This window comes from Scyliorhinus torazame, chromosome 21 (genome assembly GCF_047496885.1).
Source record: "Scyliorhinus torazame isolate Kashiwa2021f chromosome 21, sScyTor2.1, whole genome shotgun sequence".
NCBI lineage: Eukaryota > Metazoa > Chordata > Chondrichthyes > Carcharhiniformes > Scyliorhinidae > Scyliorhinus > Scyliorhinus torazame.
The window spans coordinates 30,003,945-30,026,650 of NC_092727.1; the positions used below are offsets into that span (position 1 = coordinate 30,003,945).

The 22,706-nt window shown below is 43.5% G+C and overlaps 1 protein-coding gene across 3 annotated transcripts in view; it reads left to right on the forward strand.

The window, feature by feature from the left end:
• igsf9bb (immunoglobulin superfamily, member 9Bb) overlaps positions 1–22,706 on the forward strand; it is an 889,343-nt gene that overhangs the window by 836,292 nt on the left and 30,345 nt on the right. For all 3 annotated transcript variants that reach the window (XR_011937440.1, XM_072486656.1, XM_072486657.1), the window contains exons 15-18: positions 2,312–2,396; positions 2,522–2,683; positions 9,543–9,588; positions 10,364–12,025. Coding sequence is in view for 2 of the 3 variants with exons in the window: in XM_072486656.1 (XP_072342757.1) it covers positions 2,312–2,396; positions 2,522–2,683; positions 9,543–9,588; positions 10,364–12,025 (1,955 nt within the window). In the remaining variant the exon portion in view is untranslated. The remainder of the gene's footprint in view (positions 1–2,311; positions 2,397–2,521; positions 2,684–9,542; positions 9,589–10,363; positions 12,026–22,706) is intronic.

The following is a 22,706-nucleotide window of genomic DNA, read 5'->3' on the forward strand; positions in this document are numbered from 1 at the left end:
CCGGACAATAGATAGTAAGCTGGTTTCCCTCTTTCCCACCTGTCTTAATAAGCTGAGTGGTTTGCACAATTTTCAAAATTAGAGGAATGGTCCAAAATTGAGAAAGATTATGATTAGACCATCTGAAGTATTATTGCTAAAAGAGACAAGCTGTCAAAGCTTTTTGTCTTGCTCTCATCAAGACACATCGCAAGAATACCAACAGTAAAGGGAACAACAACTTATACGACATGAGAAGAGAGTCCTGATTGGTTGACTGTAACTGATTGGTAGAGGCACTGTCATGGAGAATGCAGCAGGGAACAGTTAACTGCCAAGCTATTGTTCAAATTCAAACCAAGCAGGTAAACACTGATTGGTTCGGGCTGGCATTGTCAAACTCAGGGGCGCGACCCGCGGGTGGGTCGTGGGCGGGTGTTGGGTGCGTCACGGAGCCGTCCGTCGTGGCGCTCCCACGATTTGCGTCGATAGCGCAAATCCACGCGCAACAGCCGCAGCAGCCAGCTTTTAATAATGCCAGCTGCGAGCAGCCTTCAAAATGGCCAGGAGGAGATTTTAAAAATTCGGTCGCACTGCGCATGCGTGCCTGATCATCGGTGCATATGTGCGCACCGATGGTCAGACACGCATGCGCATTGCAGCCGCACTTTTTTTTATATGTTCGCAGCCTTTTTTTTTCACGTTCGGGAGGCCTCAGGGACCATTGGGGCCAAAGGGACCCAAAACCATTTCCTCTATTTTTGTCAGTAACAAACAAGGTAAGAGAAAATGGTGTGTCGCGCAGGTGGGCCGCAAAGGTCGGCTGGGTTGGGTCCCGAAGGTTGGCCGGTTGGTAAAAATGGATCCCCGGAAAAAAAGTTTGATAAACACTGGGTTAGGGCATTGCCATGGGAAATGAACCAGGCAGTGGCTGTCCCCAGGCTTTAGTTCCTTTGAAAATGGTGCAATGCATGGACATAAAGCATAAAGCTGGTAATTTTGTGATCTGCCCTGATGGGTGCAAGACGAGGAACTTAGACAACATGTCTCTTTTTTCAACAATACCACCAACCAACTATCTGCAGTATTCTTATATTCTTGCCTGTAATCTTTAAAATCCTGGAATGCAAACTATTTGCTGCCATTATTTTTGCTGCCATTATTTTCTTCATTACTGTTATTTTGATAATTAACTTTGGTAAGCCCCTCTTCTTGACTCAGTCTTAGGGTGCAATTTAACAGAAATGAAACAGAGTTCTGGGTCGCCGAAGACAACCCTTCGATTAAACGAAACTCTGCTTCAATTCTGGGCCTTGGCAAGGAATGCCCCACTGAGGCCACACCTTGTCCCATTTCCTGCATTAACGAGCTCCGCTCACCGGTATAGTAGAGCCCGATTTCTAGACCCCAACACAGCCTCCAGATCCCCCCAATGCCCCAACTCATCATTAAGGGTCATCGAGCCCCCGTATCCCACCTCATAAGGGTACCCTCGGGCCCTATCACTGGCACGGTGCCACTTGGGCACCTTTGCACTGCCAGCCTGGCATATTGACCGTGCCCCTGCCAGCCTGTCCGTGCCATCTGGCACCCTGGCTGTGTCAGCATGGCACCCATATGGCACTGCCAGGGTACCAGGCTTGCAGTGTCACGGCACCCAGGTGACATTGGGAGTGCCAGGGTACCACCTAGCCCAGAGCCTGACCACTCAGGGGGCCCCAATCGCCTGAGAGATGCCCCCGAAATATCTGTATGCCTGGTCCACTTTTGTGGAAACCAGTGCTAAACTGCGCTAACTCGGGGTCTCCAAGGCGAGGCCTTTAGGCCACAGGCGCTGGGTAGATCCGGCGTAGACATATTTCAGTGAGACTAACTACTCACTTTAATATGCAAATCTGGATCCCGCCTTCAATGTGACTCACGAGGCCTGACGAGACCGGTAATTCTCGTGAGAGGTCTGTCGTTAGATTTACCGGCCTCATCGCATCCCGAGACCTGAATGACGAGGCCGGTAGATTGCGCTCTTCACATCTTGGGGAATGCTGACATCCCCTGTATTGTAACTGCCAGTTCAAAGTAATTATTCAGCCATTTAATTATTTTCATTGGCATAGCACTGTTGCCAGTTTACAAGCGGCCCCATATGACTCCTAGCCACCCACTTTTCCAAACACAATTGTTGAAACTTTGTGTCGATTTAGCCATATCTTACAATTTCTTACTGTTTTGTCACCCTCCGCTGGTCTTTGATCTTTCCCATTCACCAGGATTGGCGCTATTTTATGCAAATGACAGAAATGAGGTGCAGATTCTTTTTTCTCTTTTTTGTCAGGACTCCTGGTATGAATTTCGTGTGATGGCTGTCATGCAGGACCTGATCAGTGAGCCAAGTAACATAGTTGGGGTTTCTAGTTCAGGTGAGATGTACACTTGTCCCTTCTAAAGAATGGATACTCTGTCGGCCTCAGGGTTGTTAGAAACTGTTCAAACGTAAAGCCAGTAACTTCATTGTTGCTTAGTCTTTACTTCTCTATTCTTTTAGATATCTTTCCACCACCTGAAGTGCCCGAGGAAGGCCTGGCCCGTCCAGTTGTGGCTGGGATTGTTGCCACCATCTGCTTCCTGGCAGCAGCCATTTTATTCAGTACTTTGGCTGCTTGCTTTGTTAACAGGCAGCGGAAGCGGAAGAATAAGAGAAAGAGGGGTAAGTGGGAGCTGTCTTTTCTAAAGGCCTTCGCTAGGAACGTATACAAGTGACACTCTCGAGAAAGGCACTCATGTTCTCTGGAAATCGCAATCTCCACATCGCAATGAATGAGGCTTGAGGTGCTGCAAGTTGGAGCACTGATGAGAAGTCCAAGTAGAGAGAAGGATTCAGCTCCATACCCCTATCGCAATTGGGTTTCTAATGCCACCCATGCTACCTAGTAAGGAACTAAGCAAAAACCTAGGGCAGAATTTTCCCTCCAGGGTGAGAAACAAAGGTTGGGACTATATCTGAGGGGCAAACACTCTCATTGTGATTTTCACAAAAGTTCACCCTTCATTGACCTGGAGACAGGCTCTCCATCCAATAAAGGACTGCAGGTGGTCTCTCAAACCTCAATTGCCAGTCAGACGCATTTCAGCTTGAAAGGAGCAGTAGGCAACACTGGAAGGTAAGTAAGAGAGAGGATCTTCACGATGGAGGCTTCCTCTCTCTATCATTTTAGATCTTCAATTAAAAAATGGAATTTGCACTCAGGTCACCACTGTATGGTCAGAGAGTTGGGGGTGGCGGGAGGAGGGGGTGGGGGGGAGCCCTCTACAGACTACCTTTGACGCTACCTTTACCCAGGCCGGTATGGAGGGCCTCTTGAGCTCTGTGGAGCACTGGTGCCCCAGCCTGTCGTCAGGAGGCTTCTTCTAAATTGTCTCCCCACACAGATCCCCCCTACACCCCCTCACCACCCTGCCCCCCACCCTCCACCCACCCCCTCAATAGCACCTCAATAGAGCCTGGAGAACAAGTGGATAGCCTGCCAGCCACCCCATAATCTTGTCTCCATCAAAACGAGACACGCCAGCTGGTGCATCTATTTCTAGCACCCACCCGCCTCTGATCCTAGCCCAAGTGAGGCCTGAAAATCCAACTCCTAATTTCAGGGGGGAGGGGGAATAAGGATGCACGTCTCCACTGCACCAATCTCTTCCTGCTCCTGAAACTGTATTGGCAGAGGCCTGGAAGATGCCAACTCATCCAATCTTTGGATTACAAAACGTGCTTAGGGAATCTGGGGTGGGATTCTCCGACCCTCCACCGGATATTCGGCGGGGGCGGGAATCACGCCACGCCGGTCGGTGAGCCCCCCCCTGGCGATTCTCCGGCCCGCGATGGGCCGAAGTCCCGCTGCTGGAATGACAGTCCCGCCGGCGAGAATCAAACCACCTCTCTTACCGGCGGGACCAGGCGGCGCGAGTGGGCTCCGGGGTCCTAGGTGGGAGGGGGGGGGGGCGCGGGGCAATCTGGCTCCGGGAGGTGCCCCCACGGTGGCCTGGCCCGCAATCGGGGCCCACCGATCCACAGGCGGGCCTGTGCCGTGGGGGCACTCTTTTCCCTCCGCCTCGACCACAGCCTTCACCATGGCTGACGCAGAAGAGACCCCCCCCGTACATGCACGGGGATGACATCAGCAGCCGCTGACGCTCCTGCGCATGCGCGGACTTCCGCCGACCGGCTAAGTCCTTTTGGCCCCGGCTGGCGTGGCGCCAAAGGCCTTTCCCGCTGGTCAGTGGCACGTCAACCACTCCGGCGCGGGCCTAGCCCCTCAAGGTGAGGGCTTGGCCCCTAAAGGTTCGGAGAAATCCTTTGGGGGCGGCCCGACGCCGGAGTGGCTCCCGCCACTCCATCCCACCGGTACCCCCCGCCCCGCCGGGTAGGGGAGAATCGCGGCCCTGAAGAGAGAAATGGGGATGAAAGGGTATTAGTTCTGACCAAAAAATTAGGCTGGAATTCTCCGGTCATTGCGATTCACTTTTCCCTCCAGCAGCGCACCCATAGCCACAGGGTTCCCAGTGACGTCAGTTGGTTACAATGGGAAATCCCATTGACAAGCGGCGGAAAGATAGAATCCCACCACTAGCGAACGGTGCGCCGCCAAGAAACACATGACTGGGGAACCGAAGAATAGCCCTGAGTATTTTTACCAAAACAAAAGCTACAAATAATTAATTTTCATATTTTAAGGCTAAGAGGTATTCAAATATTATTTGATTCACTCAAGAAGACTGAATAATTTATTGCGATGATAACCATTAAAATTCACCTATTTGGAGTAGCCTGTAAAGCGTCTTCAGTTGCAAGACATTTACTCAGCAGCATAGCCAGTCTCCACAAGTTATAATTATCTCAGTACAGCTTCTATTCAGTAGTTGGAGCATGTTTCCTTTAATTTACAGATTGTATTCTTTTCTGGCCAATGTTTAAAATCATATTTAAATCACTTAATTGATTTGATTGTGGATGATGTGTTATTGAAAAAAGGTCTAAATAAAGCCGGCTGCTCTTTTACACTTCCTTGTTGCTGATGGTGCTTCATGTGACTTGGACAAATGTGAAAGAGTTGAACTCCTAATCTTCAAATTAGTCTGAGTTTAAATCGGTTTCCTAAAACATGCAGAGACAAAAATTTTAAGTCCCTCCCCGACGGGTTCTGAGATGGACTGGGGAACATCCAGGATCCCTCCCACCCTGACCCAGACACAATTTTACAGTGTAGCAGACAGGGCCTTGGAGGGGGAAGGAGGGGGAAGGAGGAGTAAGGGGGGAGGAGGGGTAAGGGGGGAGGAGGGGTAAGCCCACTCACACCCAAATTGAGGCCCTTAAGTGGCCACTTAGAGGCCTTTTCCCGCCCAGTCTCAATTTTTAGGCCGGCAGGCATCCGATGATCAGGAGTGGGAAACAAGAAACTTTTCTCACCCTCAATCTCGGGCTGAAAATGGGGGGACGCCACCATCGAAAGGTCCCTTTAGGCATGCACATCACTTCCAGTAATCAGCATGCCATTTGGTACAATAGTCCTTCCCTTTCCTATCGAAAGGACTGCAAAGTAATTGGGTGAATAAGTGTAGAGAATAGGAGGAAACTAGGGCAGTCATTTTTAAGGGAGGATCAGGAATAGTCACGATGGTAGCCACTACTTTTCCTATTTTACAACAGTGACTACACTTCAGAAGTAATTAATTAGTTGTAACCTGCTTTGGGATTTCCTGGGCTCATTACCAGTGCAAAATAAATGAAAGTCTTTTTACTTGTCAACTTGTAGAAGTGCCCTTAATAAAAGCAAACTTTTTTCACAATGGAAATAAGTTTTTAGCCAGTAAACATATGACAAGTTTCTAAAGGAAAATATTTACGACAGAAATTAGGTAGTTTTATTTACTTTCTGTTTAATGAAAAGTGGGCTCTTAACAGAACCTTGTAAGACGCCCCAACAAACTGATATTTGAAATACTTTTATTTTATTTCCTGCATGGTAATAAGTTGCAATACAAAACTATAAGAAAAGCTAGGTTGGGTTAGCTAGGCCCTGCTCACTGAGAGTTTGAATGCAATTGTAGATGCACAACCCTGCAGCAGTCGACAGATGTGCAGGTTAGGTGGATTGTCCATGCTGGGTTGCCCCTTGGTGTCCAGGGATGTGCAGGTTGGGTGGGGATGCGTGGATAGTGTGGGGGAGTAAGACCATAAGACATAGGAGCGGAAGTAAGGCCATTCGGCCCATCGAGTCCACTCCACCATTCAATCATGGCTGATTTCAACTCCATTTACCCGCTCTCTCTCCATAGCCCTTAATTCCTCGAGAAATCAAGAATTTATCAACTTCTGTCTTAAAGACACTCAACGTCCCGGCCTCCACCGCCCTCTGTGGCAATGAATTCCACAGACCCACCACTCTCTGGCTGAAGAAATTTCTCCTCATCTCTGTTCTAAAGTGACTCCCTTTTATTCTAAGGCTGTGCCCCCGGGTCCTAGTCTCCCCTGCTAATGGAAACAATTTCCCTACGTCCACCCTATCTAAGCCATTCATTATCTTGTAAGTTTCTATTAGATCTCCCCTCAACCTCCTAAACTCCAATGAATATAATCCCAGGATCCTCAGACGTTCATCGTATGCTAGGCCTACCATTCCTGGGATCATCCGTGTGAATCTCCACTGGACCCGCTCCAGTGCCAGTATGTCCTTCCTGAGGTGTGGGGCCCAAAATTGCTCAGAGTATTCTAAATGGGGCCTAACTAATGCTTTATAAAGCTTCAGAAGTACATCCCTGCTTTTATATTCCAAGCCTCTTGAGATAAATGACAACATTGCATTTGCTTTCTTAATTACGGACTCAACCTGCAAGTTTACCTTTAGAGAATCCTGGACTAGGACTCCCAAGTCCCTTTGCACTTCAGCATTATGAATTTTGTTACCGTTTAGAAAATAGTCCATGCCTCTATTCTTTTTTCCAAAGTGCAAGACCTCGCTCTTGCCCACGTTGAATTTCATCAGCTATTTCTTGGACCACTCTCCTAAACTGTCTAAATCTTTCTGCAGCCTCCCCACCTCCTCCATACTACCTGCCCCTCCACCTATCTTTGTATCATCGGCAAACTTAGCCAGAATGCTCCCAGTCCCGTCATCTAGATCGTTAATATATAAAGCGAACAGCTGTGGCCCCAACACTGAACCCTGCGGGACACCACTCGTCACCGGTTGCCATTCCAAAAAAGAACCTTTTATCCCAACTCTCTGCCTTCTGCCTGACAGCCAATCGTCAATCCATGTTAGTACCTTGCCTCGAATACCATGGGCCCTTATTCTACTCAGCAGTCTCCCGTAAGGCACCTTATCAAAGGCCTTTTGGAAGTCAAGATAGATAACATCCATTGGCTCTCCTTGATCTAACCTATTTGTTATCTCTTCAAAGAACTCTAACAGGTTTGTCAGGCACAACCTCCCCTTACTAAATCCATGCTGACTTGTCCTAATCCGACCCTGCACTTCCAAGAATTTAGAAATCTCATCCTTAACAATGGATTCTAGAATTTTGCCAACAACCGAGGTTAGGCTAATTGGCCTATAATTTTCCATCTATTTCCTTGTTCCCTTCTTGAACAGGGGGGTTACAACAGCGATTTTCCAATCCTCTGGGACTTTCCCTGACTCCAGTGACTTTTGAAAGATCATAACTAACGCCTCTGTTTGTTTTTGTAGCCTTCCCAATCTTCTGACTTCCCATTACTCTTTGCCACATTATAGGCTTTCTCTTTTGCTTTGATGCATTCCCTAACTTCCTTTGTCAGCCATGGCTGCCTAATCCCCCCTCTGATAACCTTTCTTTTCTTTGGGATGAACCTCTGTACTGTGTCCTCAATTACTCCCAGAAACTAGATGGCGCTAGTAGGCCTAGATGGGGTGCTCTTTCGGAGGGCCGGTGCTGACCTGATGGGCCAAATGACCTCCTTCTGCACTGTTGGGACTCTATGTTTTCTATGTTCATATTATCAAAACCCAAACTGTATGAAATGAAGCGTGATTGGTGAGTTATGGTGTAAACTGCCAGTAAATCCTATTTCACATCACAATCAATTATTTAACAGAGAGATTTGTGTTCAATTAAATCTTGACATCATTAACAAGTTATTTAACATTGAAAGATTCTTCCTTTTTAATAGGTTAAAAAGAACTTACAGATGCCAGAATCTGAAGCAAAAACATTTGCTGTTTTTATTTCAAGAAAACTTGAGGAAAATATATTTTGTATTTTATAATGCTTAAAACTCTAAATTTAAGCCTAAAACCTGAGATATTTACACAATTACAGCACAATAATTTGGGGCTACTGTTTAGGGTGCACTTCCCATCTGGTTTTTTTAAATTTGTCATCAGGTTGGGTAGTGGGTGGTTCTTGCAAGAGTGCACTTATTGCCAATCACTGGTTAATAATAATCTTTAATAATCTTTATTGTCACAAGTAGGCTTACATTGCAATGAAGTTACTGTGAAAAGCCCCTCGTCGCCACATTCCGGCGCCTGTTCGGGTACACAGAGGGAGAATTCAGAATGTCCAGCACGTCTTTCGGGATTTGTGGGAGGAAACCAGAGCACCCGTAGGAAACCCACACAGACATAGGGAGAACGTGCAGATTCCGCACAGACAGTGACCCAGCCGGGAATCGAACCTGGGACCCTGCTGCTGAGAAGCCGCAGTGCTAACCACTGTGCTATTGTGCTGCCCATTAGTTGTGTGAGAAGGTGTTGTTGAACCTATTCCCTGAACCCTTGTACTTTTGGTCTTTGCACAATATTTGTTATCGGGAATGCTAGAATTTTGATCCAATGACAATGACGGAATAGTTATACATATCCCTGTTAATTTGGTCTAAGACTGTGAGAAGAACTTTGAGGTGATAATGGTCACATGGCATTTCAGCTCTTATCCTTCTTGCTAGTTGAGGTCATGAGATGGGAAATGCTGTTGAAATAACCTTCGTAAATTGCAACATAGATCAAATACACTGGCTCTGTAGTAGCTATGGAGTACAACATCAGAGGTTCAGATCAAACCGATTTCTCTGTTCTGGATGCGTTGAGCTTCTTGATTGTTGTTGTAGACACAATCTCCCTGGCAAGTGCTGAGTATTCCAAAAAATTCCTGACTTCAACTTGAACCCCACATCTGCAGTGTAAATATGGCTGCTTCCGTTGAGCTATTTCATCAGTGATCGCCTCGAGATACCAAGGTGGAGAAATTTGAGTGATAGCAAGTCAATAGCACACTATTCATCTCACCAATGGACTAAAAATCTTGGTGGGTATAAAATGGGATGCTGACTCATTGTCCCCCACTTTTCCCTATCAATCAAAGTCAAGATGTACCTGCATTAGCATACCGTATGATTTATCTTTGGTGTTCCACTGAAATGTGATAACCTTGACATGTCTAAATTCTAGTCATACCTCTTGCATAAAAAGTATTTATAATACTAAATTTGATTCCCTTATAGCTGTTTAATGTGCATGCTTGTTCTCCTCCAGATCCTCCTCTGTCAATAACACACTGCCGAAAGAGTGTGGAATCCCCGTAAGTAACCAGCCCCTTTTATAGTTCTGTCCGTGTTTGTTCATCTGTGCTAAATTGAAGTGGTTGATTTGACTAATTTTTGTCAGAGATGGTAGCCAGACTGCGGCATTAGACCCAAGTCGGACTGACACCAGTCTTCGTTTTGCCACTAATAAAGGATGTAATGAAATGGTCATTCCATAATGAAGCCTCTGATTGTGCCGGTTGCAAGCGAACTAAAGTCTGGCTGCCTTAGTTACATAAATCCTTAAATCTTATTAAATTTTATAAAGCAGAGATAAATCCCTGTCTAATTTGGAGTTTTCCTACAGGATACTGAAGGTTTTGTTCTTAAAACCTTTAAAAATACTACAGTAACTTAGTTACGTTTTCATAAAGAGATGCTATGTTGGTTACTTAGGTATGAATCATTATGCAGCAGAAAAGAGCCATTAATTCACCACAGAGTGGTACTGCTATCCTACTGCTGTAATACCATGTATTAATCAAACTATAAATTCCCTATTATTTTAAATTGCATTATTATTAAGTTGTTGCTTAACTCATGATAAAATGTTTCCCAAAAGAGGGCTAAGACATTGTGAAATGTATTTTAACTGCTACAACTTAATAACTGATGACTCATTAAATTAGTAGACAAAATTGTTGTTATTAATGAATAATGTTAGTGTTGGCAGCAACAGCGATAAATTAATGGATTACTTCACTGGACAATAACAAATTTGTAAACGTGAAAGTATACAGGATTACTGTTGCCTCTGATTTGGTCTCTCAGATCTTCCTCAGGAAAGGTGAGTCCTGAAAGCATCAGAACACTGCGAGCTCCATCAGACTCCTCTGAAGATGCCCAAGCCATACATGCCAAGATGATGAGTCCTGGCAGAGAGAGGGAAATGTCCCTGTACAAAAAGACAAAGCGAGCAATAACCAGCAGGAAATACAGTGTCTCCAAGCATGAGGCTGAGGCCGATGTTACTACCCCCATCGAACTTATTAGCAGAGGGCCCGATGGACGCTTCATCATGGATCCCTCAGAGATGGAGACAGCACTGAAGACGAGGAGGATTGAGGGCTTTCCTTTCGCAGAAGAGACGGACACCTATCCTGAGTTCCGGCAATCGGACGAAGAAAACAACGAGACTCTAACTCCAACTGCCATTATGAGCTTGAAGTCTCAGCTCTCCCCTCTGTCATCTAGTCAAGAGTCATACCTACAGCCACCAGCATACAGCCCATCATTCCAGAAGACAGGCATAAGCATGGGAGGCTTAGATTCCAGGCTGCAGGCCACAGGTCAGACTAGGCGACCTCCTAAAGGTTACCCTCAGTGCCAGTTTTATGGTTATCTCAGCAGTAGCTCTGCAGACCAAGATGGTCAGCCATTTTATATGCCGGATATCAGTCCCCTCAGTTCAGTGATGTCTTCACCTCTATTACTTTCTGAAGGACCTTATGGTCATCCCACCCTCCCTGCAAATCAAGGAGACTCTGAAATACATCACTTGGTCGCTTCCAGTAGCACCCTGCCTTTGACTCATACGCCAACCACTATGCGGTCTCCCGAGCTATGGAGAAGGAAGGAATTGTCTATCAGCAGCATTGAAAGCTCTCCAGTTATCTTTTCACACCAACAAGATACACCTGAGAGTACACTGCCAAAGGCTGGTCTTCCAAGGGGTGGCCCCCCTTCCTCATTCCAGGTCCCAGCATCCTACCATAGTGTGCTGCAACTGGAGGCACCAAAGAGTCGAACTGGCAAAACTCCCAGCAAAACAAGCGGATCTGTCTCTCTCTCTCAAAAGCATCCACATCAACCTATGCAACAGAGTCATGGGCAGCTAAAGCATACCAGCCGTGGTATAGGTGCACCCACATTGCCTTACACTGAATCAGCCAAACAGGCTGGTCCTAGTGGCACAAGCACATTCAGCCTGGACACCAGGTGGTACGAACCTAGACCCAGGCCCAGACCCAGCCCTAGGCAAGGCAGAAGGACTGAGGCCAGTTTACACCAGGTGGTTCTACAGCCTTCCCGACTCTCTCCTTTGACTCAGAGTCCTATGAGTTCCCGTCATGACTCCCCAGAGATTTCATCCCGTCCACGGCCTCGGCCTAGTATGCAGCCCCGTGGCATCTTTCCTGCAAGTATCTCTGTGGAGACGTCTGAAATTACCCTGCAGCCTCCTGCTGTTGTTAGCCTATCCAGAAGTTCCTCTCCATCCTCCTCACCAGCACAAAGCAGCACTGCTAGCCAGGGCAGCAGACGAGGAAGCCCCAGTTATAGACCTCACATGGCACTGACCCCTTCTACAGGCAGCTACACAGGATCCCCTTCTCCTGCAGCAGACCGCAGCGAGTTTTATAGTCAGATCCATAGGAGGAGAGGTGAAGACATTCCTCCTTTTGAACACCCACCTTCACACTTATCTACTTCAGGGTAGGTATTTTAAAAAAGAATGTTGAACCAGATTAGCTGGAAAGCCAATTTGATTTCTACGTATTATTGAGTTATTGTGGAATCCTGTGTTCCAAGATAGACATCCACATCCTATCAGCTGTACAAGGGTTTTTAAAAAGTTATTTATCATTAAGTTAGTATTTGTTAGAACTCGCATCTAGCTCATCCAGTTTTCAATGGTACATCGATACCATTCTTTTTCACTTGATCAGAATTGTACCCAAAATTTTAATGTGAATCATTGTTATTGTGGGGATTTAACAGACAGGAAGTTCCAATGCAATATTTCCTTCAATGTCAAATTAACAATATTCATGTAGACTCCCCAGGAATAATCCTCTTTGTGACGGCTATGAAACATATGAGAGCTGAAGTTTGCTCATCTTTATACAAAGGTCAGCTCAGATCTATGGTTGCCATTTTCTTCCCTGAGTCAGCACCTTTTGAATTCAAGCCTCACTCCAAGGCCACAGGACATAAACCAGGCAGATGCTCGAGTACAGAACTGTGGGTATTTGTCAGAGTTGTCAGAGTTAAGATAAAGTATTAAAATTAGGGCCTCCATCGGTTTATTCTGGTTGATGTTAAGAATCCAGTGGCACTGTGTGAGGAAGAGCCAAATGTCTGTGTGGCGCCTTGGTCAGTATTCACTCCTCAAAGTTTTGTTCACCAAGAACGGATTAATTAATTGGTTATTCACCTCATCTCTTTGTCCAAAATATGCCTGTGGTAGTTGTGTGAGAAAAAACTGTTACTGCAGCCGGAAGTGATGAAATGTAAATGAACATAATAAGAAGCTATATAAATATAAGATTTTCATTCCACTGAAGTGGTTGATTCTCACATTACAGATTTGGCACAAAGGAACTAATTCACACAGATTTCAGCATCGTTCTATTTCTCAAATTATATAAAGGATGTTCCAGAGCTATGTTTCCCAAAGTGGTATATCTGTACCATTGGGGATATGGCAATGCCTCGAGGGGACACTTTTCACTTAGTTGCGTAATGGCAGATTTTAAGGCTGACAAATGTTTTCTACCTCTGTGCCGCCCCCCCCCCCCCTTTCTCTAGTCCAGTAAACTCTCAGAGTGAGTGAGGTGGCTGCTTGACCCACGGGTCAGGGGACAACTGGGCAGACACAGCCTGCCTGATCAAGGTCAGCGCCCTGGTAAAGCCATCTCGTAAAGGTACAAAGAAGTGAGTAGGAAGTGGGGGAGAGGGGGTGGGGTTTGAGAAGAGGGACTGCTGAGTGAGCACGGGGAGGGCCTGTGGGAAATTGGTTTCAAGCACCTATGTTCTGACAAACAAGCTCATCGATCACATTAATGTCTATAATTATAGACATTTGTTTACGTGTGATGTGTAATTATAAAGATTTATGAAACATGTGTGGTCCTTAGAGGAATAGCTAAAAAAGAGACTGGCTGTAGGGTTACACAAAAAGTTAGTAAATCTGAATAGACATGTGCAACCAAAAAAGTTTGGAAACCACTGTTCTCGAGCACAGCTCGGGAAAAACAGGTATAATGTTAGGAAAGTGCAGTTAAACTGAGACTAACCTTTTACCTTTGCCTGATTTTAATTAGAGTAGAAGTACATTTGAAACTCAGATTTTTGAAACTTGTAGTTTCCATGGGAAGCTTATGGTTGCTATTTGTTACAGGGCCCTGTTAAATATGTCGCTTTCTTTATATAAAGGTTTCTGAATGCAGCATCATTGGTGACAGCCCAAGCTGCGTCTTGCCCATGTGTCTCTCTGCCTTCATTTTAATGGGTGGCATAATATGGGCAGTGAGCACATTTGGCTCATTGATAACACTGCACATTCATAGAGTCGGTTCTTAGTGTCGAGCTAGGGAGGAAATGGGCTTCCAGTAAATAGAGCAATTGAATAAAGTCACGACATTCCAAATTTGGATAAGAATGTATTACAATTATAAACCATCAGAAAATCATTTGTTGTTAGACCCTTGCTCAAAAGCCACAGTCAGAACTTGGTGAATTTTTGTTAATGGAATAAGTGATGTTTCAATATGCAGATGACAACATCGCCAATTTGGAACAATGACAAGTAGTTATATGGACAGGAACATTATCCTGTTATTGTAACAGCAATTGTACATGGCCCCTTTGCAGTTGGCTGTTAACGCAAATCATAATTTACGAATGAAATTACTGACAGTATTTAGGTTTTAGACTACATTATCATCTGTTCACAAATGCTAATAATCCTAGATATTACTGTCAGCCATCTTAGCCTAAGAATGCCATATACACTCCTATGATATTTCTCTATCTACTATTTTAATGAAGGCATTATTCCATTTGTTTACATTAGTTGGAACATGTATTATAACCATGGACATAAAGCTCTCATGTAAATTTATTAATCATTCTTACACTAAAACTGCAAATAATCATTTCTAATCTATGATGACCAAAGCATACCTGAAACAAACCAAATCAAATCAGTGTAAACTATAGCTTGAGTGCTCATAAGAGGCTACATTATTCTGCTTTATGATGTTATTTTTTATAAATCAAAGTGTATTGACAAAGATAACCAATCACAAAATTGTATTCAAGAGCCAATGCGATACAGTAACACCTTCCACAGAATAATTGGAGGTAAGCCAAAATGCCACCCCATCCACCACAGTGACAAATCCTGTGACTTGTTTTTTAGAAGAATCATGCATTTTTAAATACAGATTTCCACATGAACTCTGTCCCCAATTCTGACGTTGTAACTCAGAAGTGTTCAGAACATTCAGCTGAGAACATATAAAACGGGAACAGGACATTCAACCCTTCAAGTTAGCTCTGTCATTCAGTGCAATCATGGTTGATCTTCTACTTCAAATTCCAAATCCCTGAACAATCCCTTAACATCTAAAAATCTATCAATCTCTATCTTGAAAACATTCAAGTAAGCATCCGCAGCCCTCTGGGGTAGTGAATTTCAAAGATGCACATCCCTTTGAATGAAGAGATTTCTCCGCATCTCAGTCCTAACCTGCCGCCCCCTTAGTCTGAGACTGTCACCCTTAGCTTCCAGCATCTACCCCATCAAACCCATTAAGAATTTTACTTTTAATGTGACCATCCTCTCATTCTTCTAAATTCCTGGGAATTTGGGCCTAGTCTACTCAATCTTCCCACACAGGACAATTTATTCCACCAGAACTCTGTCCAGCAAACCTTTGTTGTATTTCCTCCAAGCCTAGTATATCCTTCCTTAGCTAAAGAGACAACAACTGTAACCAGAAGTCCAGGGGAGGTCTCACCAAGGCTCTATGCAACTGCAAACTCTTTTACTCTTCTACACCAATCCTTTTGTAATATTGGCGAATGTACTTTCCTAACTGTTTGCTGCACTTACACGTTAACTTTCTGTGATCCATGTACAAGGACACCTAGGTCCCTCTGAATAACAGCCTCTGAGTTTTTAAGTTACTAAACTTCTAGAAGTGCTGATGATTACGTTGACACCTAGTGGAATGCTTACCCACAACCAAGTGGCCCCATATTTCATTTGTCTACCGGTCACTCCAACTCATCTGCCCATTGGGAACAGTGGCCCATAATTTTGTAATAATTTATAATTTTACTATCTGCCATATTCACCATGGCCCATATCAGCCATACACTTCATCTGAAAGAGGGGAAATGTTCTAAATGGATGAAGTTAATATTTTGATGTATAGATTTTTGTTCCAAGATTTGGGCTTTTTTGCCATTACATGAACAGGCTCAGATTCTGATATCCTACCAGAGCTAATTGAAGTCAATTGGTCCTTTCCATCCTGCTAAGTATGAAAGATTACGATTCAATTGCCACAACACTTTTTTTTAAGGAGCATTTCTTAAATTTAAATCTTTAGCAATTCTTGGGTTGAGACGATGGACTAATTCTTTCCCCAAGACTGCTTTATATACTGTATTATAATCTATAAAATGGCGTTGAAAATAATTTTGCGTGGTTATCAACTGTTCATTTTTTAATTAATTATTACTGCCAGCATTTTTTAACAATGCACAATGACATTTTAGGGATGAGCAAACTACCCAGGGATCAAATAATGTGTTCATGTTCCACTCAAGCTGATCCCAGCTAAAGAGCATAAAGTAGATCCAAGCTGCCAATACTACTGCAATATAGTGTACATTCAGGAACTTGCTCCATGTTACAAGAAGTGTGAGTCTGACCTTTGATACCCAGGCACATTTATCTCCACTTTCCGGCCCAGCTTTTTTTTTCTCATCCCAGGAATGTTTATTGATCTCTAATGTATTCACATCTCCGGAGGCACCACCCATTCACCATTGTACATGCGTATGTATTTTCATATTGTCATTTTTTTAAACGGTGGAGTTCATCTTACATGTTTGTTTGGAAGCTCTATTTTGGGTAGCAAAGAATCAGCTGCAGGCATATGACAAAAATAATTTGAAACACTCAACATTTCTGTTAAAGTTCCTAATTTATTCCTTTCCTAGCCTGCTGCATTTCTGGCTTCACTGACACCCTCCCCCCCCCCGCCCCCCAACCGCCCCACCTTTCTCCCCGACCCCCCCTAGCTGTAAGGCATTGTTTGTCTTTCATTTATGTAGCCAAGCATGTAAAAGGGACAAAACTCATTCATTTTTGTTCAGTGTTGGCAGACGTTTGGCTACCTTACTATCATCGGTGTGTTTCTCATAATAGTTCATTATGGTGATGCACCATCAGTTCAGCCCATTTCAGAGGCTTTTGACAAGCTCAAGGTGCAAGTGTAGTGGCAGGAATGACAGTGTTGAAAATGCTGCTGCAGATATTAGGACCAGGCTGCAAGTAAGTGTCAATACCAGTCTGTAATATAAACCACAGGCCTGCTTCGAAAAGAAAACAAGAATTTTTCGGAAAGTAGGAGAAGCACTTACACTTCGGTTTTTCAGAATTTTGTTTGGGAGGTTGAATTGGCAGCGTGTGGCAGAACTACAGTGTTAGGAATTATCCACAAAGCTCTCTGCTCAAAAACAGTTTAAACCAAGTATCGAACGATGGAAACTGCTATTATTTGGTGACCGATAGAGTTCATGGGAAAATTACCTTTTGTCAGTCACAGACTAATTTTTTTTAAAAACCCAGAAGGCCCTATCCTTCAATTCGACAAGTGTGCGAGTTATCTTCGTCTTAGATTTAAGATGTGATGTACAGAAATCTATCTACTGAACCGGAGAGAAATCCCTGCAGAGCCAGATCAATACCAGCATGTTACTGGTAATGTAAGACAAGGGTTATTTCTTGTAAATTTACCATGAAGATACAAACTTTTGAAAACAATCAACATGCTTAAGTCTCAAAACTTAACAGGGAAATCCACAAGGGTAGAGTTTTTATTTGCCTGATACGGAATCCATACTCCTTCCCGTCAACAACATTGACGGCTTACCTAGGTCCAAAAGCCAAGGCTTAAAGATCCACTTCCCTGAGTGTATGTGGGATTTCTGCTGAAATCTGAATATATTTCATGTAGGTCACCAAATAAATCACTGGTAAACTTCCCATTCTGGGTCCTGCTAAGCCTCTTTAGAGCATTGGCTTGCAGAGTTAAATGGAGCTGAATGGGAAGAGTACCACCCCTATACACCTGGTTTAACTTCACAATTTCCAGCATTAACCAAGGTGCCTGAATTCTACTAGCCTTCCTGTGTCCGGCACCACGTTACCAAGTCTACCGTAGCAGATCAACTCTCATCCAATGTTATTTTGAGCACTGTGCACCAAAACTGTCAAACATTACTCTTCAATTTTAAGGCATAGCTAAAATAAATGAATAAACTCTCTCAGCAGGTGTTATTTTGATGGCAACCCCACCAAAAAGACACCCTGCTTAACGCCCCCACCCACCTCGAATAATAATCATAAGAATCTTTACTTTTGTCACAAGTAGGCTTACATTAATGCCGCAATGAAGTTGCTGTAAAATCCCCTGGTCACCACACTCCGACGCCTGTTTGGGTACACAGAAGGAGAATTCAGAAAGCCCAATTCACCTAACAGCACGTCCTTTGGGACTTGTGGGAGGAAACCGGAGCACCCGGAGGAAACCCACGCAGATACGAGGAGAACTGGGCAGGGACAGTGGTATCATAGCTGGACTAATACGCATGAGATCCAGGGTAATTCTCTGTGGACCCGGGTTTGAATCCCACCGCAGCAGACAGTGAAATTTGAATCCAATAAAAATCTGGATTTAAAAGCCTAAAGATGACCATGAAACCATTGCCGTAAAACCCCATATGGTTCACTAATGCCCTTTAGGGAAGGAAATCTGCCATCCTTACCTGGTCTGGCCTACATGTGACTCCAGATTCACAGCACTGTGGAATGCTCCCACAGGGCAATTAAGCATGCCCACATCCCTTGAAAGATATAAAAAATAATAATCATGGTCAAATGTAGTTTGTTTGTGTATTGTCATTTAGCTTTTAATTAGTATATAGCTGGGGAACCACTGTGCTTTCAATAGTGAGCCTCCCACAATTGTGATACCTTGTGAAGGTACAGTCTACACCCCATCTGAAACCATGTAATCTCCTGGGAGAGGCAAGAAATCAGATAAAAACTCAGGCTAGTTCTGGGAGGACAAAAATCTGAGAAATTTCTCTCCAACGCAGTTAGGTTATTGAAACTATCATAGACTGTCACTCTAGCCATGAATCCCCTGAAGTTCTTATCTCCTGTAAGGGCTGTTGTCTGTCCCAGCCAGAATCAGGCCCGGCTTTCACTTGGAGAAGAAACAGAGCTCCACCTGTTCAGTGAAGGTTGGCAAGTATTAGCATGACAAACCTTTCAATGCAAGAGCTCCCATTCTGTTTCCTTATCACAGAACATATACTGACTGTACATTCAAATTTATTATTTTAGATTTTATATAAATAACTGACAATGATCTCACAGATCAAACAGTGCTATCATCCATAACAATTTGTTGTCCTGTGTATATATCACGTTTGTATTTCTTACCCACAGAATGTTTACCTTGACTTTTTACAGTGATAAATCAGACACAGCAAGATAGTCATTATATGGGATGAAACTGAATTGCTCAATGCCACAGTAAAATAAATTAGATATTCAGTCACCTTCAAAATGAACTGAGTGGAAAATTGTTCCAACGCTGCACTGATCTGCAGCCACATGCGCAATGAACTTGACCTTATTTCCAGAATAGCTACTTCATATCTATGTGAAGCCTGATGTCAGTGAAATTGTCCGTCTGCAGTGCTAAGAACGTGATTGTGTCCCTGCTTTCTGTGCTATTTGCTGTGTGCACGCCCCCTACTTTACGATAACCTGCTTTTCCTTGAATTTGGAGCAAAAAGGACAACTGTGCACTGAGACTCCTCTTTAATTTTATGGCGTAGGTAAAATAAATGAATCACCCCCCCGCCCCCCCCGACCCGACATACTAATTCAAATAGGGTGGACTCGTAGAATAGTCAGAAAGTATAATGTCAGGAGCATGAACATTTAGCACATGTGACATGGGTTGCTGTCAGATAGTTTGGGAGATTTGTACTTTAGGGAGGGACATTGGAGAACTTTGGTTCTGATCATTGATTTTTTGATCATGGTCCCACGCTGAGCCCAGTATCTCATGTATGCAGATTAACTACATAAATTGTAATTGCAGTCTTATCGGCATTTAATCTTAAATAGGTCGGAAAATGCCGCACGCACTCAATTTGCTGGTTTAAATATTGAAGTACTACTAATGTCAGCTTAACTTGCCCTGAAAACTGATATAACCATTATGTATTTATGTTTATGGTTATGTCCCATAAGCAGCTATTGTTTATTCTTAGCTAGGAGGATGGTACGCCAGATATGATGACTCTTTACACTTGGGGATGATATTTAGACTTGTTCCCATTTGCTACATTTGTGACTACAATGCCTGTATCTGCCCTTACCATTAAGTATTATTTTAGATGTTAAAACACCTGGGGAGTAGTGAGTTTGACTATATAAATCCAAGCTTTAGCATCAAGGAAGGAAAATGTGTGGGCTAGAAGTCCTGGGTTATGCCCACCAATTATAAAATATGTTCTTCTAAGTCCATGATAATAATGCTTCTCCACTAAATGGTGCGACGTTCAGAAATTAGCTCAATTTAAGGTGAGAAAAGACAGAGTGACTGCCTCGTGTTTGATAAAAGCCTGTAAGTGAAGTAAATGTTGGATGTGCCTTGTTCATTGCTCAGTGAACTCCAACCCAAATGGAAAAACTCCCCGCAACTTTTTCTTATTATTGATGCTGATGTCCTTCCTCAGTTAATGCACAAGCAGAGACAATATGAAACCTGAAAACCTCACATGTGTCGCAGTAGGGAGGGCTGGCAGAATGTACTATGGACGAACGATATTTTCAGTCCAATGTAGGAAACAGTGTTTGTCTCTTGTATCCATCTGACTTAGATCCTTTTTCTAACTCCTAAAAGGTGTGAAGGGAATTCAAATGCATTGTTGGGTGGATGCCACTTTTGAAGGTTTTTGCGAGTACAAATTCATTAGGAAGCCCAGCTGAAGAAGGAAAGCATCTAAACGAGAAATAAATTACCAAGCACTCTTGGAACTTTATCAGAGGCCTTTGTAAATTAAACAAGCTTTGTGTTGTATTGCATATAAACCCTGGAGGGCCTACAGAAGGATACTGTGCCTTTAAGGTTGTGAGTGCATGTAGGGGTTTTTGATATATCTTCCTACCTTTAAGATAAGATAGAAACACCATGCCAAAATTCTTTGGTTTATTATTGCTAAGTTAAATTAGGCCTTTGCCACAATCTGAATTCCAGGACTCATCGCTCAGGTCTCCACTCAACCGGATACAATCGATCAGAGTGTGATATTATGAGTTTGAAGGTTGACATTAATCGATCTTGAAACATTATAACCCAAGGCTACCTCAATCACTGCTTAAGTGTCCCATTTTCTCTTTTCTCTGTGAACTCTTTTTCGAGTGAGCTGCAGGTAAAATTATCATGTCTTGTCATTGTGCTTGAAAACTCTGTATTGTTTTCTTAAAATGACGTGAGAGTGTCTTTTTGTTTCGTTCCAAGATTCTGTTCCATTTTCATTGATGTCAGGTGCAGTATACACGGATCCCACTGGCATTACTGGGCATCCTGCTCATGTTTCTGAATGTCTTCATTCGTTTAATGAATATTCTTCAAATTAAATGGATCATTCAGAGTCTTAACTGCTTTGTTTTTGATTAATCTCAGCTATCACGGCAGTGTTGTTGTGACCAGGTCCTCAACACCTCAATAGGTAAGGGTTGAATCCATGTCTGAAAGGCGGGGGGTGCAGCAGGTGGGGCTTTTAAAACTCATTCTTTCTTTAAAGGGGAATACAATACTTGGAATGTTCTTTGCCTGCCATCACTTTCCATTTTTTGCATTCAACTTTCATCATTTTCGTTGTTTTCATGTGATTTCTTCTTAATTTCCGTCTGATATGCTCTCTGCCCTATTCAGCTTCCAGTCGGCTGGGCATGGAATGCAAGTCACGAGTTTCATCACAGACCCAACATTGTTCCCGTAGGCTCCCCCTATTCAAGGTGGGCCTCAAATTGGTCAGTGTTATTTTTCATTTTTCTCCCCTTCCTTGTTTAGCCATCCACCTGATCTTGTGGTCAGGCATTTCACTCACAGGAAACACTTGTTCCTCCTCAGGTCCTGGGTAACATCAAGAGCAAATAGAAGCCACCATAAGTGTGTTTGGCAGGTTGGAATGATAGGGGCAAACCACAGAAAATAAATGCCTGTAACCATTCACCCCGCCGTGTGCGCTACATTTTCTATTTGGTTTAAACCTGACTTTGTGACAGTGGTTTGGGATTAATTGGGGAGAGCTTTCAAAGAGCTGGCACGTAAACGATGGGCCAAATGGCCTTTTCCTGTGCCGTCAGATTCTAAGGTGCTCAGTGGACTTTTAATGAAATTGTGTGTCAAAGCTGGCATCTAAATTTTACCACGAATACCATTTGTAAAGCTGACAATTTTTTCAAGAAAGCACAATGCAAGATCCACCAACAGTCAGTTGCCAAGAAAAATGGAAATAATTCCCCCATAACAAACACCATTTTTTTATTAAATCATCCTGCCATGTTTAACATTGTACTATGTGATCTTCAATGTGTTCAAATATGATAGCTCTTTATTCTGATGTTCAAAGTGACAGATTTTTAGTGAATATGTCAGAATGAAAATGCACATGCTTTAAAAACGCAATCTACCTCCAAGTGTGAATTGGACAACATGACCAATGCTGCATTTTTGATGTGACTTTTGACAATTCAGTCTACAGTTCCTGATGACATGGAGAACTGGCAGTAATTTCGCAGGACTGTTATACACTGCCACTATCCTATCCGATTAAGTGCCAGCAAATGTTTGGAAAACGCTGTGCTGACTTTTTGCGATTCTGACGAGAAATATTTCAGATGGTTACAAAAGGTTTTCCTCTGTTAATATTACTGCTTTGAAGTGCCTCCGTTTTTCATGACATAACTCACTTTTGATCCACTTGGACTGTCGTCTTTACTGCTACTGTTAGACAGGAGAAAAAAAATTCACTTAAAGAAAACTTTTGTGTTGTTGAAAGTTTA